Source organism: Populus trichocarpa, chromosome 7, assembly GCF_000002775.5.
Source record: "Populus trichocarpa isolate Nisqually-1 chromosome 7, P.trichocarpa_v4.1, whole genome shotgun sequence".
Lineage (NCBI taxonomy): Eukaryota > Viridiplantae > Streptophyta > Magnoliopsida > Malpighiales > Salicaceae > Populus > Populus trichocarpa.
This window is the reverse complement of record NC_037291.2, coordinates 14,556,550-14,571,904: the sequence shown is the minus strand read 5'-3', so window position 1 is coordinate 14,571,904 and position 15,355 is coordinate 14,556,550. Positions and strand designations below refer to the sequence as shown.

The following is a 15,355-nucleotide window of genomic DNA, read 5'->3' as shown; positions in this document are numbered from 1 at the left end:
CCATGATTGTTGGCTGGTGAGATATCCTTAACACATTTGAGAATCCCATCTAATTATTTCATAACATGTTGCATTTATCTAGAATTTTAATAAGCAAGTGAGTTTGATAAAAGGAGTTTCATATCACCATTATTTACAAGAAAAAGGGTTGATTTGTTTTAATTTAGAAGTGAAGGATTTGATTTTACTATGGCACGAAGTAGAAGGACCACAAGTGATTTTTAGCCGCATGTCCATCGTCGTGCAACTTCATTACCTTTTGGTTCTGTTTAGAACCGAGCAAGTCAGACGTACAAGAAAAAGGTTTTACAGAGTTGGTGTAATCTGATTAGAAGTGGATTAAGTTGAAAAATAACCAAACTTTCTCTATTCATTTATGGGAGTGTTTGACACGGGCGAGCTTATTTAAGTATTTGAAATAGTGGGTTGAAAATTTGATGTTGTTCAAAGATTTTTGTAATTTCCTTCGAAGTTATGAAGATAAATTGGTTAAGGGATTTGAAATTCTATAGAAGTTTTTTCAGTTGACATTCTTGACTTGGGGGATGCTATATATTTTCTTCCCTTCATCTGGGGTTTGAGCTGGATTTGCATAGATACTTAACCTTCTGATCATCTATGAGGAGTTTCTGTTAGAGGATTTTGGAGAATACTTGAAAATCTTGGAAGGTTTTTGTTGAGATATTGAAGTACAGATTGAAGATATTTAGCTGCTGAAGGAGGGTTTTGAAGGAGTGGTTAACTCCTAGTACTTCTGGTAAATTATCTGAATAGATATTTTGTTGTTTGTTGTGTATCTTTTCTTGCCTCTCAAATTTTGGTGGCATCTATATGCCCTTAGTGCTCTCTCTCTCTCTCTTCTGTCATTTTTACTCTGAAAAGATTTGAACTCGAAAGCTCTTGTACAATAGAGCAATATGGATAACAGAATTTGGAGAACATGCATGCATGCATACATAATCTTTCTTGAAACTTTTTGTGATTCTTGAGAAGAAATTGTTGATCTTGTTGCTCCCTACGTGCGGTTCCTGTACTGTTCAGGTTCAGTAGATTAAAACATGTTGAACTTGCAAAGAAGTTGCTTCTGTAAAAGTTGTGCACACCTATTAATGGAGAAGAAGATATCTGTCTCCTCCATTCACACTTGAAGCTAAAGTATTGTCCATTTTTTATCTAATCTTTTCCTTTCCTTTAGAGAGGTTTATTAGTTTAACCATGAAAATTAAAGTTAAACCACCTTCTTCTCTTAATCATCTCTTGTTGATCAGGTTCCGGTTTAAGTATTGAAAATTTGTATGAAGGGTTTTAGCTTTTCTGTTTAAAACTTGTTTAATGGGTGAGGTCAGTCCATTCTTGGTGTGGTTCAAAAGCACCATTAGCATTAGTAGAAGGTTAGGTGGAAAATCATGGCTGCTTCAATTTTGGTCAAAGCAATTTTACATGAGCATTTGTTTACTAATTCCTCCTTGTTTGACAGGTTGAAAATGGGCTCCACAGATGCGACACAGTTGGTTGTTTCCTTAATTTTCTTGGTCATTTTAGGTTCAAATCTCATTGCAGGACAAACATTCTCTTCAAATTCTTCTAAGCCTGGTAAGACCTGATAGTTTCATTGAACAAGGTTTTGAAACTTGAAGTGGGCTTTAATCCAAAAATTCAAACTAGCCCTTTTCGTTAGTTGGAAAAAACTAATTAGCCCTTAAGCTAATGATTGATTTCTTGGTATGTTTCTTGTTTCATCAGGTACATATGTTCGTGATGCAAACAATGTGTCACAACCTATGATACGGTCAGATGATACTGTGAGGTTGGATCCACTTGAAAATTTCAAGAAATATAAAGGAGGATATGATATCAAAAACAAACATTATTGGAGTGTAATTCCCTTTCACTCTCTCTTTAAATAGATATTAATTATAGAAAATCATGAACCCATGTAGAAAATCAGTTTTGCCACCATAATTTTAGCATTTATTGATGTAATCCCAGAAGATTTTCCTTAGTCTTGTAGCATGGTAGTATGGTCCTAATGATTTAGTTATTTCTGAAATTTGCGTAAAAGCTAAAATCACAGAGAAATAACATGTTGTATTTTCTGCAGTCATCCATATTTACAGGAGTTCATGGATATGTCATTGGGGTAATCTGGCTTCTGGGTGGCATAGCATATGGAGGCTTTCTGCTAGCACTTGCTTTCTGCTGTAAAACTAGAAGGTATGGACAGCAGAAGAAAAGATTACCTTGCCACAAGCAATGTTGGCCTATTCTGTTGGCTATATTTTTCACTACCCTAGCAATGTAAGTCCCGCCACATTTGCATTCCAAAATCCATATAATATAAATGCTGCAACAGTTTGTGACAAGTGAAATACTATCTGCAGAACTGCATCTGGGCTAGTTCTTGGAGGGAATGCGAAGTTCCATTCACGAGCTAAAAATGTGGTGGACATCATCATTGACACGGCGAATGACGCATGGAAAACCATGTACAACACAACAGGAGTATTGAAAGACATGAAAGAGAATTTAGGAGTATCTAAACAAAGGGCTGCCGCTCAGGCATCTACCCTCCTTACCACCACATCAGCGAAACTTGATGCTGAAGCTGCTGATATACAAAGGCGAGCTCGGAAGAATAGGCACTTGATCGATAAGGGTCTCAAGATAGTGTAAGTTTGTCTCTCCCGCGCAAATTATGTATATCCATGTCCATTTGAGCTTGTCTAAAAGATAGCATATGATACTTGCTGCAGTTATATAGTAACCACGGTGACAATTTCCTTGAACCTGGCTGCACTAATTGCTCTTTCAGGTATTTCTCCCTATGTGTTCAACTCCTTAGTCCTACCACACTTGGAATTTAGTTGGTCGATACAACTTTTTAACCTTGTAAAACCAGGATTGGACAGGAAAAGTTCCAAGTGCTGGCAATTTATTATTATTTATCACTTTCTTCATCATTATGATCAAGTTGAATATATTTCTCATTTTGTGTTTGAATTCATTCTTTTGCAGTCTGTGGAACTCTGAGGTTACGGCGACCACTTTACATGTAAGTTAAATAAACAACGCTTACATAGCCGAACTAGAATATTTCCTAAAAGAGAGAATTGATTGTCATATACAATTTCTTATGATTTTTCTCTAGCAGATTAATTGTTGTTTGTTGGATCCTGACTGTTCTATGCTGGTTGTTCTTTGGGCTGTATTTCTTCTTAGAAAAGTAAGTCCAAGTTCTTTCCATTGCTTCAATTTCTCAATACCAACTAATTGAGGGAACATGAACATTTTTCTGCAGCTTTTCAAGAGATTCATGTGCAGCTCTCAAAAACTTCCAACAGAATCCTTACAACAACAGCTTGAGTTCAATCCTTCCCTGCGATCAATTGCTCTCAGCAAAAGCAGTGTTATTTGATGTCAGTAGAGGGATCTACAGACTTGTTAATCAGGTGGATTAGCAGGACATTATCTCCGAGTTGCAATTTGTTTTTCTCCCCGATTGAACCTTATCGTTTTATCATGTGATTTATATCATACCTTTCTCCTGCTGAAACATTTCAGGTGAATGCAAACTTATCAACCATGCAAGGAGTACCTTATACAGTTTGCAATCCCTTCTCAGCACCACCTGAATACCAATACCAGCCTGATAAGTGCCCTGCTAACACAATCCGAATCGGTGAGATCCCACAGGTATGTCAAAGGGAAGATCAAAAAGTTTTTGTAGCCCCAAATATCTTCTCTGTTCATGTTCACTAAATGAAGTTCTATTCCACTCTCCACAGGTATTGAAGGTATTTACTTGTTCCAGTTTCGATAATGGAACATGTGCCAACGGACAATTCATATCGCCTAACTATTATAGAACAGTTGAGGCATACAGCACATCCATTCAGAGCCTACTAAATGTGTACCCTCAGATGGAAAATCTAGTACAATGTAAAGCAGTGAAGGATGCGTTCTCTGAGATCCTTTTGTACCATTGCAAACCATTGAAAAGATACGTTCGAATGGTGTGGGCATCAATGGTGTTTCTCTCATTAGTCATGGTATTTCTGGTTCTGATCTGGACAATGCTGGCTCAACATGAGCAAGAACACCATTCTTTAGACGGTTCTGTGAAGCCACGTTTGCCATCTGTCGCAGAGGAATTGGAAACTGGAACCAAAGATAGCACAGAACATACTGTTTCAGTCTAGGAAGTAGCAACATTTTACCTAGGATACTACATTAAATTCTGGAAGATCAATGGTGCAAGCCAACTTCCAAGAACACAGGATCAAGAATTCATGGTACGATATTGCTAGGTAGATTAGATACATACCAACAAAGAAAATTAGTGCAGAATTCATGGTACTTCAAATTTGAAGGCCTACTGGTTTTTTCACTTCTTTGATTGAATATCAGACCCCAAATCTGGGGCACAGATTTGAAAACTTGATGTACATCCAATTTAATGTATCAAAAACACTACCTTAATACAATCAAATATAAGCAACAGATTTATCAATAACAAAATATAACAAAAATTCGATTCTTGTATTGCATCTCTTTCAATCAACCATTGTTTAGAAGTCAATGGATGCATTTTTTTTTCAATTAGTAGTTACTTCAAAGTTGATGTGTTGTATAAATGTCAAAATTGGCTCAAATAAAACAAATTTAAGGCTGAATTTAATAACTAAGTCCAAAAAATATAAATGATTAGGTTCCACGGTTACCCAAAAGACTAATTCCTACAGTTTTTATTTGCCCATTCCTTTTCAATGCGGGATAGCCAAATGTGCACCCAACAATATCTTTGTGCTTCATGTTCATACCTTTTGGATCAAATTTAAATTCATTGCAATAATGCTCTCTTTTCAGGGGTTAGAGTATACAGAAAGTTTTACAGAGAAGAGAAGGAAAGATCCAACGGAGTCCTTGCTATTTGTGTTGCAAAATCAGCTGCCCAGCCCTGCATTTCTTTGGCTAGAATCCTCTCTGCGAGTCTTCTCGCTTATTGTCCCGTGATGATCTTCATGTATAGTTGTTGAGTGGAAAGATTTTCTCCTTTCAATGGGCTACAACAAAGGGAAAGATGTAAATATTTCGAAATGGTGAAAGACATCAAAACCTAAGCAGAGCAAAGGAGAGATGCAGAATTAGTTCTTGATTACTTTTTCTCAAGTTTTTCTCAGTGAAACATAACCAAAATGCAGTACCATTAAACTTGTCCTAACCTTATTATTTCAACATCTGTTCCAGGGATTGAGTAAAGGAGATCTTGCATGCCTTTTGGGTCTGCCACAGCTACCACAAACATTCTGAGATATGCTTTCCCAGGCAAAATCAACTACTCTTCATCTGCATTGCCTTCTGATTTCTGAGCCAAAAATGATCGTGGCCACAAGTTTCTTGCTCCTGTAAACTGGAAAAAGAAATGCTGAAACTGGCTTTAAATTACTTCCATACTTGAATGTATACATTTTCTTTTGTTTTTACTCTGAATTGAAACGGCCATACTAGATTGCTACAGTTTTTTAATGTTGATGTCAATTCATGAAAACAAAAAAAACTAGTTCTAAATTGTTGCGATACTTTGAGTGATCTGAAGCTCATATTGTGAACTATTGCAATTCCAGTTTCCAGTATTATCGTCAACTAAAAGAAAAATCCTATCGTTTGTACCGTTCCATAAGGAATCTGGGATGATCTTTTAACTCTTCATCAACCCTTACATTCTCAACGAGTAAATTCTATCATTTATGTTACATGTTTCTTAAGATGAAACAAACATTCCATAAACATTATCTAAATGATTGTTAACTCTATATTATTTAAAGAAATAAACATTCCAAGATGATACTATTTGAAATTGAAATGGATCAAATCAATGACTCATAGATTGATTTGACAATCCGACAACCTAAATAAAAAAAAATAAACTAAAATAGATGGGGTTGATAACAATTAATTTATTGTAGCACAAGATGCAAGGCACATTTTATTAAGGATTTTAACAGTAAAATTATTGCTTTGCCCCTCAATCAAATAACATTTAGCCCAGCTTAAAAGGGTATCATGGTCTTCTTCTTCATATGAATAGTGAAATCATTAAAAATGCTCTTGGAGACAAAACAAAAAAACAACAAAAACAAATATGAACTTGTTGATTAAAACATGTTGATTCCTCTTGTTTTATTAAAACGTGCAGCAAGACATTAATTTTTACACATAAAAAAACAAACCCTCAACGTAGCGTGCACCAGAGCCTAGTTCTAGGCTAAATAAGAGCTCGAACCAAATAATTATCTAGATGGAGATCTAGTAGTAAAAGTTTGGGATCAAGAGATTTGTTTTCTTTGTGGTTTCAGGTTCGAGTCTTATGGTTGCTCATATGATGGCCACTGGAGGCTTACATGATCGTTAACTTTAGGACCCATGGAATTAGTCGAGGTACGCGCAAGCTAACCCGAACATCCACGTTAAACTAAAAAAAATAAAATAAACCAAACCAAATACAATACTATGGCAAGTTGATACAGCATGAAAAACAATTTGTCTTATTTTATAGGGTTTTTTTTTCACTCCACCACCTTTAATGAGAAAAGCTTGTCCAATCTCTATTGCTCATTCAAGGATTTATATCTAATTATTTGATGATTTTATTTCATTTATGAACTTGTCCAGATTAATGGATGATGTCCCTTCTGGTCCAACAGCCTCTTCAGCCAACCTTTTCCATTTCATAGCTTTTTCCCTCATTTTCGCACCCTTCTCTCCTTCAATTAGCTCTTTCACAAGCTTCCCCACTTCTTCTCTCTTAACATTTTTATCAATCTCCATGCCAACTCCCCATTCATTGCAGCTATATTTACAGTTCATTGGTTGATCTCCAAAGAAGGGCCAGCACAGCATCGGCACACCAGCACTCAAGCTCTCAATGGTGGAACCCCAGCCACAATGAGTTAGGAACCCTCCAACTGATGGATGGTTAAGTACTTCCTCTTGTGGACACCAACTAGCAATGAAGCCATGCTTCTGAGTTTTCTCTGCGAATTCAGCTGGCAAGACAGATGATTCACCACTGACCAAATCTGGCCTTATAATCAACAAGAATGGGATCTTGCTATTAGCTAGTCCCATCGCAAATTCCACTAGTTGATCAGTTGCCATCACTACTGTGCTTCCATAATTCACGTACACCACTGAGTTGGGCTCCTTTGTGTCCAGCCATTGGAGGCACTTGCTTTCTTCTTTCCATAGACTGTATCCAACAGACTTCAAACTATTTTCCTCAATTTGATTGAGGAATAACTGGAGTGGACCAATGGAATAAACATGAGAGAATATAGTGGAAAGGGCACCCAGAGCTTCTGGCTCCAGGGCATCAAAAGTATGAAAAGCAATTGCACGAGCTTTAACAGAGGTTTCAGCAGCTCCCACGAGAAAGTTAAATATAATATCATCTGGATCTGTTGTTTCAATAAACGGAAAATGTTTAAGACGAAGACCTTTTACACCAGGAACCCAGTCTACATTCGTGTCGAGGTAGCCATTGCTTAGATAGCTCACATCTGCAAAACACAATCTTATCAGACCGGGCTCAAGAATGAAAATCTATTGAATGCATAGGATAATCGATCTAGCTGACTTATGATCTTATAACGCACGTATGAAGTCACTCCAATTGATAGATCAGGTGATTAAGGATGGCTGCTCCTTTTCTAGACTTCCTAAGTTTAGACGTTAAGGCCAACATATAAGAGAGTTTTTTCTCTGAATTCAACTAAGTTAATGCGGGGATGCACCCTTTAATAGAACAAGTGTGTGCGTGCAAATTTATTACCTTTGATTGGGGAGAAGCCTTTCTCTCTGAGAGCATAGAGTTGCTTGAATCCTATGTAACCAATTGCGCGCACAGTAGCATACATTACAACTGGAAGACCAACATCTTCCCCAGCTTTGATGGAGAAAGGAGCAAAAGGATCTGAAACAATGGAAGTAACAGGAGGATTGTTCTCGGACACACTGTTTTGGAGCCTCACAAGAAGATCTTTAAAGGGTGCTAAGAAATTCTTGTTCAAGGCGGCACAAAGAGAAGGTATGTCTTGGGTGGCATCGATATCTGAAGGAGGAAGACCATCAGGAATGGTTTCAAAATGAAAGCCAGGCAGGTTATCAAGGGCAACAGGTCCTCCTGACCTAAGGATACGTTTGTGATTGAATTCTGTGTTGACAAATGTTACGTGAAAGCCTTTACAGTGAAGAAGCATTGCAAATTTAAGCATGGCCTTTATATGACCTTGAAACGGACTTGGGATCACGACAGCATGAGGCTTGGAATTGGATCCCATATCTCTCACTCAATTCCCTTCTTCCTAGCTAGCTGGGTTGATCACCATGTTCAATCATCAACGAGACTTGCTTGTACTTTATAGCTGGAAATACTTTTAAATTACTTTTTAAAATATTTTTTTTATATTAAAATACATTAAAATAATTTTTAAAAAAAAACGATTCAAAATATATAAAAAAATAATTTTTAATTAAAAAATTTTAATATTTTTTAAAATATGGATAGACTCACATTTCTTATCTCATGAATGAATGAAATTACTTATCTTAATTGATCTCTACATTTAAGAAGATCAATGAAATTAGAAACTTGGAAACTGTTTGGCTATCTAATCACAAAGTCAATCGTGCTGAAGATTAATCAACATTTTAACCACTTCCTTGAAAGATTCCTTGAAAAAATCACTTCATCCTTGTCCACTTATTTCACATGGGAGCTGTGGAAAAAGCTAGGGAGGCAGAAAATATCTAAGTCATATTCATAGAATATTCATTTCTGGCAACTTCTCATAGAATCATTGAAGCCAAGAGTGTATACAGTATACAGCAACGGAAATTGAATATAGGGCTGAATTTTCATGTTTTTTTTTTATCATAATAATGTTTGTTTTTGTATTTTAAAAATATTTTTAAAAATTTAAAATTAATATTTTTTATATTTTTAAATTATTTTAATACGCTGATATTAAAAATATTTTTTTAAAAATAAAAAAATATATTATTTTAATATATTTTCAAATAAAAAATACTTTAAAAAATAAATACAATCATACTCACAACCACCCTTTCCAAATCCTGACATGGATGTCCTGTGAATTTAAGCAGCATGCGGGAACTCAACACCACGAGAAGCAAATTCAAGTCACCGCAAAAACCATAATATAGAGCCCCCTGTCCATAAGTTTGGCCCTTTTTAGGCCAGTTTGTAACGGGGCTGGCAGTGTATTTTTAAAATATTTAAATTATTTTTTTATTTAAAATTACTTTTTTTATTTTTAATTGTTTTGATATATTAATATTAAAAAATAAAAAAATATTATTTAAATATATTTTAAAACAAAAAAAACATTTTAAAAAACAAACTAATATCACAATATCAAAAATATTTTTAAAAATATTTAAAAATATGATAGAGCTTGTTTCTCAAGATGTTTTTCTTTCATAAATTTATTAAAATAATATTTTAATTTTTAAAAAAATATTTTTAACACTAATATATTTAAACAATATAAAATTATAAAAAAAAATAAACCTATCTTAAAGCCACTTTGAAATCATAAAAGTCTCATATGCATTTATAACAAAACTCATCAATGTCTCTTGTCTTGTCTGTCTGTCTATCAACATTTACAATGTCATCTGACCTCATAATTTCACTTGAAATAAAAAGAGAAACTGAAATCTATTTATTAGAGAAGGAAAGATAAAAGTATAAAATAAAAATATTTTAAATAATTTTATATATTTTAAAATTAAAAATATGGAAAACATGTTTTTTTCTATTTCTAAACAGCATCCAATGACTAGTTGTTGGCTTAATATATATATATATAACAAGGAGTTATGCAATAAAGCACGACAACCTTCATGCTTAGGATCCCCATGAAAATGTACTATGTCACTAATGCAGAAGGTATCTGTAATTAATAACTTACAAAAAAAAAAACTATGAGTAACTTTATAAGTTTGACTTGATAGAAAAAAAGCTTGCTTTATTTTTAAATTTTTATATTTTAATTTTAAAGTTAAAAATAAAATTTATTAATTTTCTCTAAATAGACTAAATCGATTTGAAGGGTTTATTTTTAAAATCATTAAAAAAAACTTAAATTAACTAAAAAATATTGTTGTTGTCTTAAATTAACTAAAAAATACCAAAGATTTAGGCAATAAAGCACGACAACTTTCGTGATTAGGATTGATCCCAATGATAAGTGGTTTTCGAATATAATTAAAAAAAAGACAATAAAAATATATTATCTCACTCATGTGTAAGGTACGTATATGTAATTTAAAAATAGTTTTGGAATGCGGTGGAAACCGTATTTTAAAAAAATTTAAATTTAAATTTTTATTAAAATTTAATATGTTTTGTATGTTTTGGATCATTTTAATGTGCTGATGTCAAAAATAATTTTTAAAAAATAAAAAAATATCATTAGCATGTATTTCGGCACGAAAAGTTATTTGAAAAACAACCGCTATCACACTGCCAAACATACTTGTAATATCTTAGGGGCAAAAAAAAAAACTATGGGTACTTTCCAAGATTGACTTGATAATAAAAAAAATACTTGCTTTATTTTTTAATTTTTAGATTTTAATTTTAACCCTCCCAAATCAAAGGAAGAAAGATAAATTGTAGTATTAAAGGATGAAATAGCAACATCTCTTAAAAAAAGGACCAAAGAAAAAAAAGATAAGAGAATCAAATACTTAAAAGGAAAAAAAAAGTTGAATAAAAAACTCTGAGTTCATCATGAGCAGTGTGTATAAAAATAAAGAACAGATCCTGTGTATGAGTAGACATGGCTACGAAAGTGAAGGAATACCCTCTAAAAAGATAAATCACAGTTTTAATGGATGAAATAGCAACATCTATTAAAAAAAAAGTACTAAAGAAAAAAATTGATAAAAAAAAAACAACGATTACCAAAAACAAATATTAAAAGAAGAGGGGATTTTACGATACGGCCTCTTGTAAATACTATTTATTTAAATAGTGTTTTCAGTGAATAATTTTTTTTATTTTTTTTCTAATTTTTTTTTATTTTAATTATATTCTTTAATATTTATTTGATTTATTGATAATTAAAATTCATAATTCTTTCTCAATTTATTTATATGAGATTATCGAGTCTAATAATCTAGATCATGTATTTAAAAGGTTAACTCGGTTTATTCAAAAAATAATTTCTCAATGATTTTTTTTTCAATTTCATTCTTTAATATTGAAGATTAAACTAAAAGAGAAGTAGATTTTAATGATTTTTTTTCCTTTTGTTTTTTTTCTAATCTATGTTTTTTTTTATTTTATCATTCAATAATAGATTTATTAAAGATTAAAATACATAATCTTTTTCAATTTACTTTTATGAGGTTATCCAGCCTTATAATTCGAACCACGAGTTTGATGAGTTAACTTGATTGACTCAAGTTTTTTTTTCTAATTAATTGTTTTTTCAATTTCATCCTTTAAACATTGGGTTAATTGAAAACTAAACTTTATAATTTGTTTTGTTTTGCTTTCTATGATGTTATTTCTGTTTCATGACTTGGTTAGGAGTTTAATGTGTTATCCCGGGTTGACTAGAGTAATTTTTTGATATCATTTTTAATCGATTTTTTAATGTCAATTCAATCCTTCAACATCAAGTTTATTAGGGATTGAACTTCGGATTTTTTTTTAATTTACTTTTTATAAGATTATTTCAGTTTCATGACCTGAACAACAAGTTTGAAGAGTTAACTAAGGTGATTGGAGCTTTTTTTTTCCTTTTCTTAGTTAGCTTTTTTTTTCAATTTTATCACTCAATATTAGGGTGGTTGAGAATTAAATTTCGTGATTTGTTTAAGTTTGCTTTCTATAAACTTATTCTTATCTCATGACTCGTGTCACAAGTTTGACAAGTTAACCCGAGTTGACTCAAGTTATTTTTATATATATATATTTTTAATTTTATCTCTTTTCAATTTTATTTTTTCGATATTGGACTGATTAAGAATTGAGTTTCATAATTTATTTCATTTTGCTTTCTACTAAACTCAGCCTCATAATTCGAATTATAGGTTTGACAAGTTAACCTGAGTTCACTCAAGTAATTTGTTTAGATCCTTTTTTAATTTTTTTTTAAATTTCATTTTCAACATTTGGTTTCTTAAAAGTTTAACTTGGTAATTTATTTTGATTTGTTTTTTTTATGAGGTTATCATAATATCATCACCTGATATACATATTAATAAGTTAACCTGAGCTGATTCAAATCGATCCAAATAATGTTGTCTCTATATTTATATAAAAAAAAATCTTATTTTGAATATTTATTTTGAGTCAAACTATGTTTTTGTCATCTATCATTATTGTATTTGGATCTATCAAATTGATTAGGTCATATTGAACTAATACTACAATTTAAATTTTTTTCTATTAGAAAAAAATATTAACAATGTCTATATATTTTTTATATTAAAAATAATTAATTCAACCCATCTAGTGCTCACTATGAGTGCATGGGCAGAAAGTAACAATAAAAGATGGAGGTAATATTAATGTTAATGTTAATTAATTAATAATACATGCTGTTATATTGTGGTTGGTTTTTCTTAAAAAAAAAATTAACAAACCGGTTTTAATCTTCCATGATTTTTACTGCAATATCAACATTAGTCATGTTGACCCAAAAAAGAAAAGAAGTCAACTACTAATTAAGGTGTAGCCATGGTCATATAAATAAATCCAAATCCCATTAAAAAATTTATAAACTAAATAGATTAAAAAACAGAAATATACATATAAAAAATAATCATATTATCTTTATTAAAAAAAATTAAAAAAAAAAGTGCGTTTGACCCAATCAAAGGGTTGAAAAGCATAGCCGGTTAGAAAGAAGGAGATAGAAAGAAGGTGAAATGGGAAAGAGGCCGCCTGCTCCTTGTCCTTGGAATCAATTGTGTGTGTTTGTTTAAGAATATTTTTATATAATATTTTTTAATTTTTTAAAATTTATTTTAATATCAACATCTAAAATAATAAAAAATATATAATTTTAAATCAAAAAATTCAAAATTTTAAAAACACGCAACCAAAAATGTTTCCAAACATGTTAATAATAGATATAGTCATTTGATCATGGACCTCATCAAGGTCAGCACTGTCTAACTAGGTTTTTTTATTTTTATTTTTGTAAATGTTTTTTTGGATTTGGTTTAATAAATTTAATGTTTAAATGTCAAAATAACAAAGGAAACCTCTACTACATGAACAGGTGGCCTAGATACACCTTTCATGGTCTTTAATGCTTTACCGAACATTATTTAAGTTGATATTTTTTTCTTTACAAAATAAAATAAAATAGTTAAATATTTAACTTTGTTTGTTTTTGTATTTTAAAAGTATTTTAAAAAAATAAATTTTTTTTATTTTTTTATTGTTTTAAATTAATATTTTTTATATTTTCTGATATTTTGATACACTGATATCAAAAATAATTTTTTTTAAAAAAAAATATTATTTTAATATATTTTCAAATTAAAAATATTTTAAAAATTAACCTCAACAACACTTACCAACAACACTATCTACATAAATGCAACTACAAAATAGTGTGTGTAAGAATGGTCACAATAGATGAACATTTACGTGGACGTGTATATTTGTGTTCTGCCTTGTGAGGGAAACTTGAAACTCTATATGCGTAATTTGATTTATATAATTAAATCAATAACTAGATTATAGATTATAATTGATACAAGTTAAATGAGTTTTTTTAAAATTAAATAAAAATAAAAACAACCATATAATTGATAATAAACTAAAACATGAGGGAGCTTATTACAAAATCAAATATTTTAGGTCAACTCAATTGGATCAAATTTAAATAGGATATATAAAGTCCTATTTAGTTTTCAACTTTTTTTATAAAGAAATTTTTAATTTAAAGGTGTGTTTGACAAATATATTCATAGATCTATTTTAACAGTTTTATTTAAAAAAATAATTTTTTGTTAAACAAGGTCATAAAAATAAAATTATATGTGTATATATGCTTTGTTTTCAGTTCAAAATATATATAAGGATATATATATATGTATCGTGTATCATATTTGCATTTTAAAGTAGAAATTTACAAATCAAATATACAATGAAATTATATATATATAAAAAAGTGTGAGGGATCTAAGAATAAATTCAAAAGGATCCATAATTTTTTTGAAAATTTTTAATATAAAAAAATTCATTTTACAAAATATCAAAACAAAAAAATAAAATAAAAGGAATTGAGCTGATTGGGCCTGAGGTTCAGGCCTAGCCTGGCTCCAGCTTTTTTTCTATTTTTTTTCTTATCTGTAACAGCCCAACCTGTATTTTTTTGGGTCCGACCCAGCCTTTACAGGCTGGCTGGTCCAGCCTGATCTTCGGCACAAGCCAGCAACCCGGCCTAGTATCACGCCTGCTACAGAAACCAATGAATCAGAATTCACTGCTACACTAGCGAGTGAATTATAATTCACAGCTACTGTAGCATGTGAATTATAATGCAAAGGAAAGCGGGGAATGAGAAAGAACTCACCTGATGCGGGTAGACGAAGTCGAAAACGATGGTGATGGCGTGCTGTGGACAACGCTTCTGTTTTTCTTCTCTATCTGGAGATGAAGACAATGGTGCGATGGCTGGATCATCTCTTTCTTTCTGTTTTTCTATTTGTTTCTTCTTGTTCCCCTCTGTGGTTCCTCTACCCGTTTTTCCCTCTCCTGTTCTTCCTCTGTTCGTTTCAGTCTGCATACTCTCTGTTTTTTTTTGGGTTTATGCCTTTGTTCGTTTTTCTTCTTCGTCTGTTCGTTCTGTGTTTTGCTCGTTTTCGTTCACATGTTTTTTCTTCGTTCCTCTGGTTATTCCTTTTCTCCCCTGCGTGTTCCTCTCTGCGTTTGCTCGTCTTCTGCCCTCTGGTTTTCCCGTCTGTGTTCTCTGTTTTTTTTTTCTCCCTCGCGTCCCAGTGTTTTTTCTTCCTTTGGTTTCCTCTGTTTTTTTCGCCCGGTTCTCGACTGCGAGGGAAGGCTAGGATTCTGTTACAGGAGTTCTGGGAAAAAGCTTAAAAGTCCCTCTGGTTTCTTTGGTCTCTTTCCTTCCCTGTGCTTCCACCCCTCCAGCGTGGCCTTTCTCTGGGAATGCCATGCGGTCACCCAGACAAAGAAGCGAACTTGTAGGACCATTACAGTGGTAACGGAGATGCATCGTGGGCGTGGGGTAGCTGGCAGAGACACGGTGCACGAATGAAAAAGGTGATGAACAGTTTT

General features: G+C 32.1%; 3 protein-coding genes across 5 annotated transcripts in view; 2 read left to right on the top strand and 1 right to left on the bottom strand.

Annotated features, from left to right (window-relative positions):
- Positions 1 to 330: 330 nt before the first annotated feature.
- Positions 331 to 4,529, top strand: LOC7491730 (uncharacterized). Of its 3 annotated transcripts, none has more exons than XM_024605372.2 (11): positions 331 to 757; positions 1,478 to 1,593; positions 1,744 to 1,877; positions 2,102 to 2,298; positions 2,382 to 2,669; positions 2,754 to 2,812; positions 3,016 to 3,052; positions 3,152 to 3,223; positions 3,299 to 3,449; positions 3,562 to 3,693; positions 3,786 to 4,529. In XM_024605372.2, the coding sequence occupies exons 2-11, from the start codon at positions 1,485 to 1,487 to the stop codon at positions 4,197 to 4,199; spliced, it is 1,593 nt and encodes a 530-aa protein (XP_024461140.1). In that variant the 5' UTR covers positions 331 to 757; positions 1,478 to 1,484; the 3' UTR covers positions 4,200 to 4,529. The 3 variants fall into 3 exon arrangements, with proteins under 3 accessions (XP_024461140.1, XP_052310689.1, XP_052310690.1); XM_052454729.1 differs by having other exon boundaries at positions 3,149 to 3,223; XM_052454730.1 differs by lacking the exon at positions 3,152 to 3,223.
- Positions 4,530 to 6,148: 1,619 nt separating this feature from the next.
- On the bottom strand, positions 6,149 to 8,410 carry LOC7491731 (7-deoxyloganetin glucosyltransferase). The gene is made up of 2 exons (XM_024593269.2): positions 7,832 to 8,410; positions 6,149 to 7,559 (listed from the first exon to the last, which is right to left on the bottom strand). The coding sequence occupies exons 1-2, from the start codon at positions 8,337 to 8,339 to the stop codon at positions 6,631 to 6,633; spliced, it is 1,437 nt and encodes a 478-aa protein (XP_024449037.2). The 5' UTR covers positions 8,340 to 8,410; the 3' UTR covers positions 6,149 to 6,630.
- The window catches only part of LOC7491734 (60S ribosomal protein L38), a 35,763-nt gene continuing 27,808 nt past the window's right edge, over positions 7,401 to 15,355 (top strand). Inside the window, exon 1 of the mRNA XM_002309747.4 lies at positions 7,401 to 7,411. The gene's annotated coding sequence lies outside the window, so the exon portion shown is untranslated. The remainder of the gene's footprint in view (positions 7,412 to 15,355) is intronic.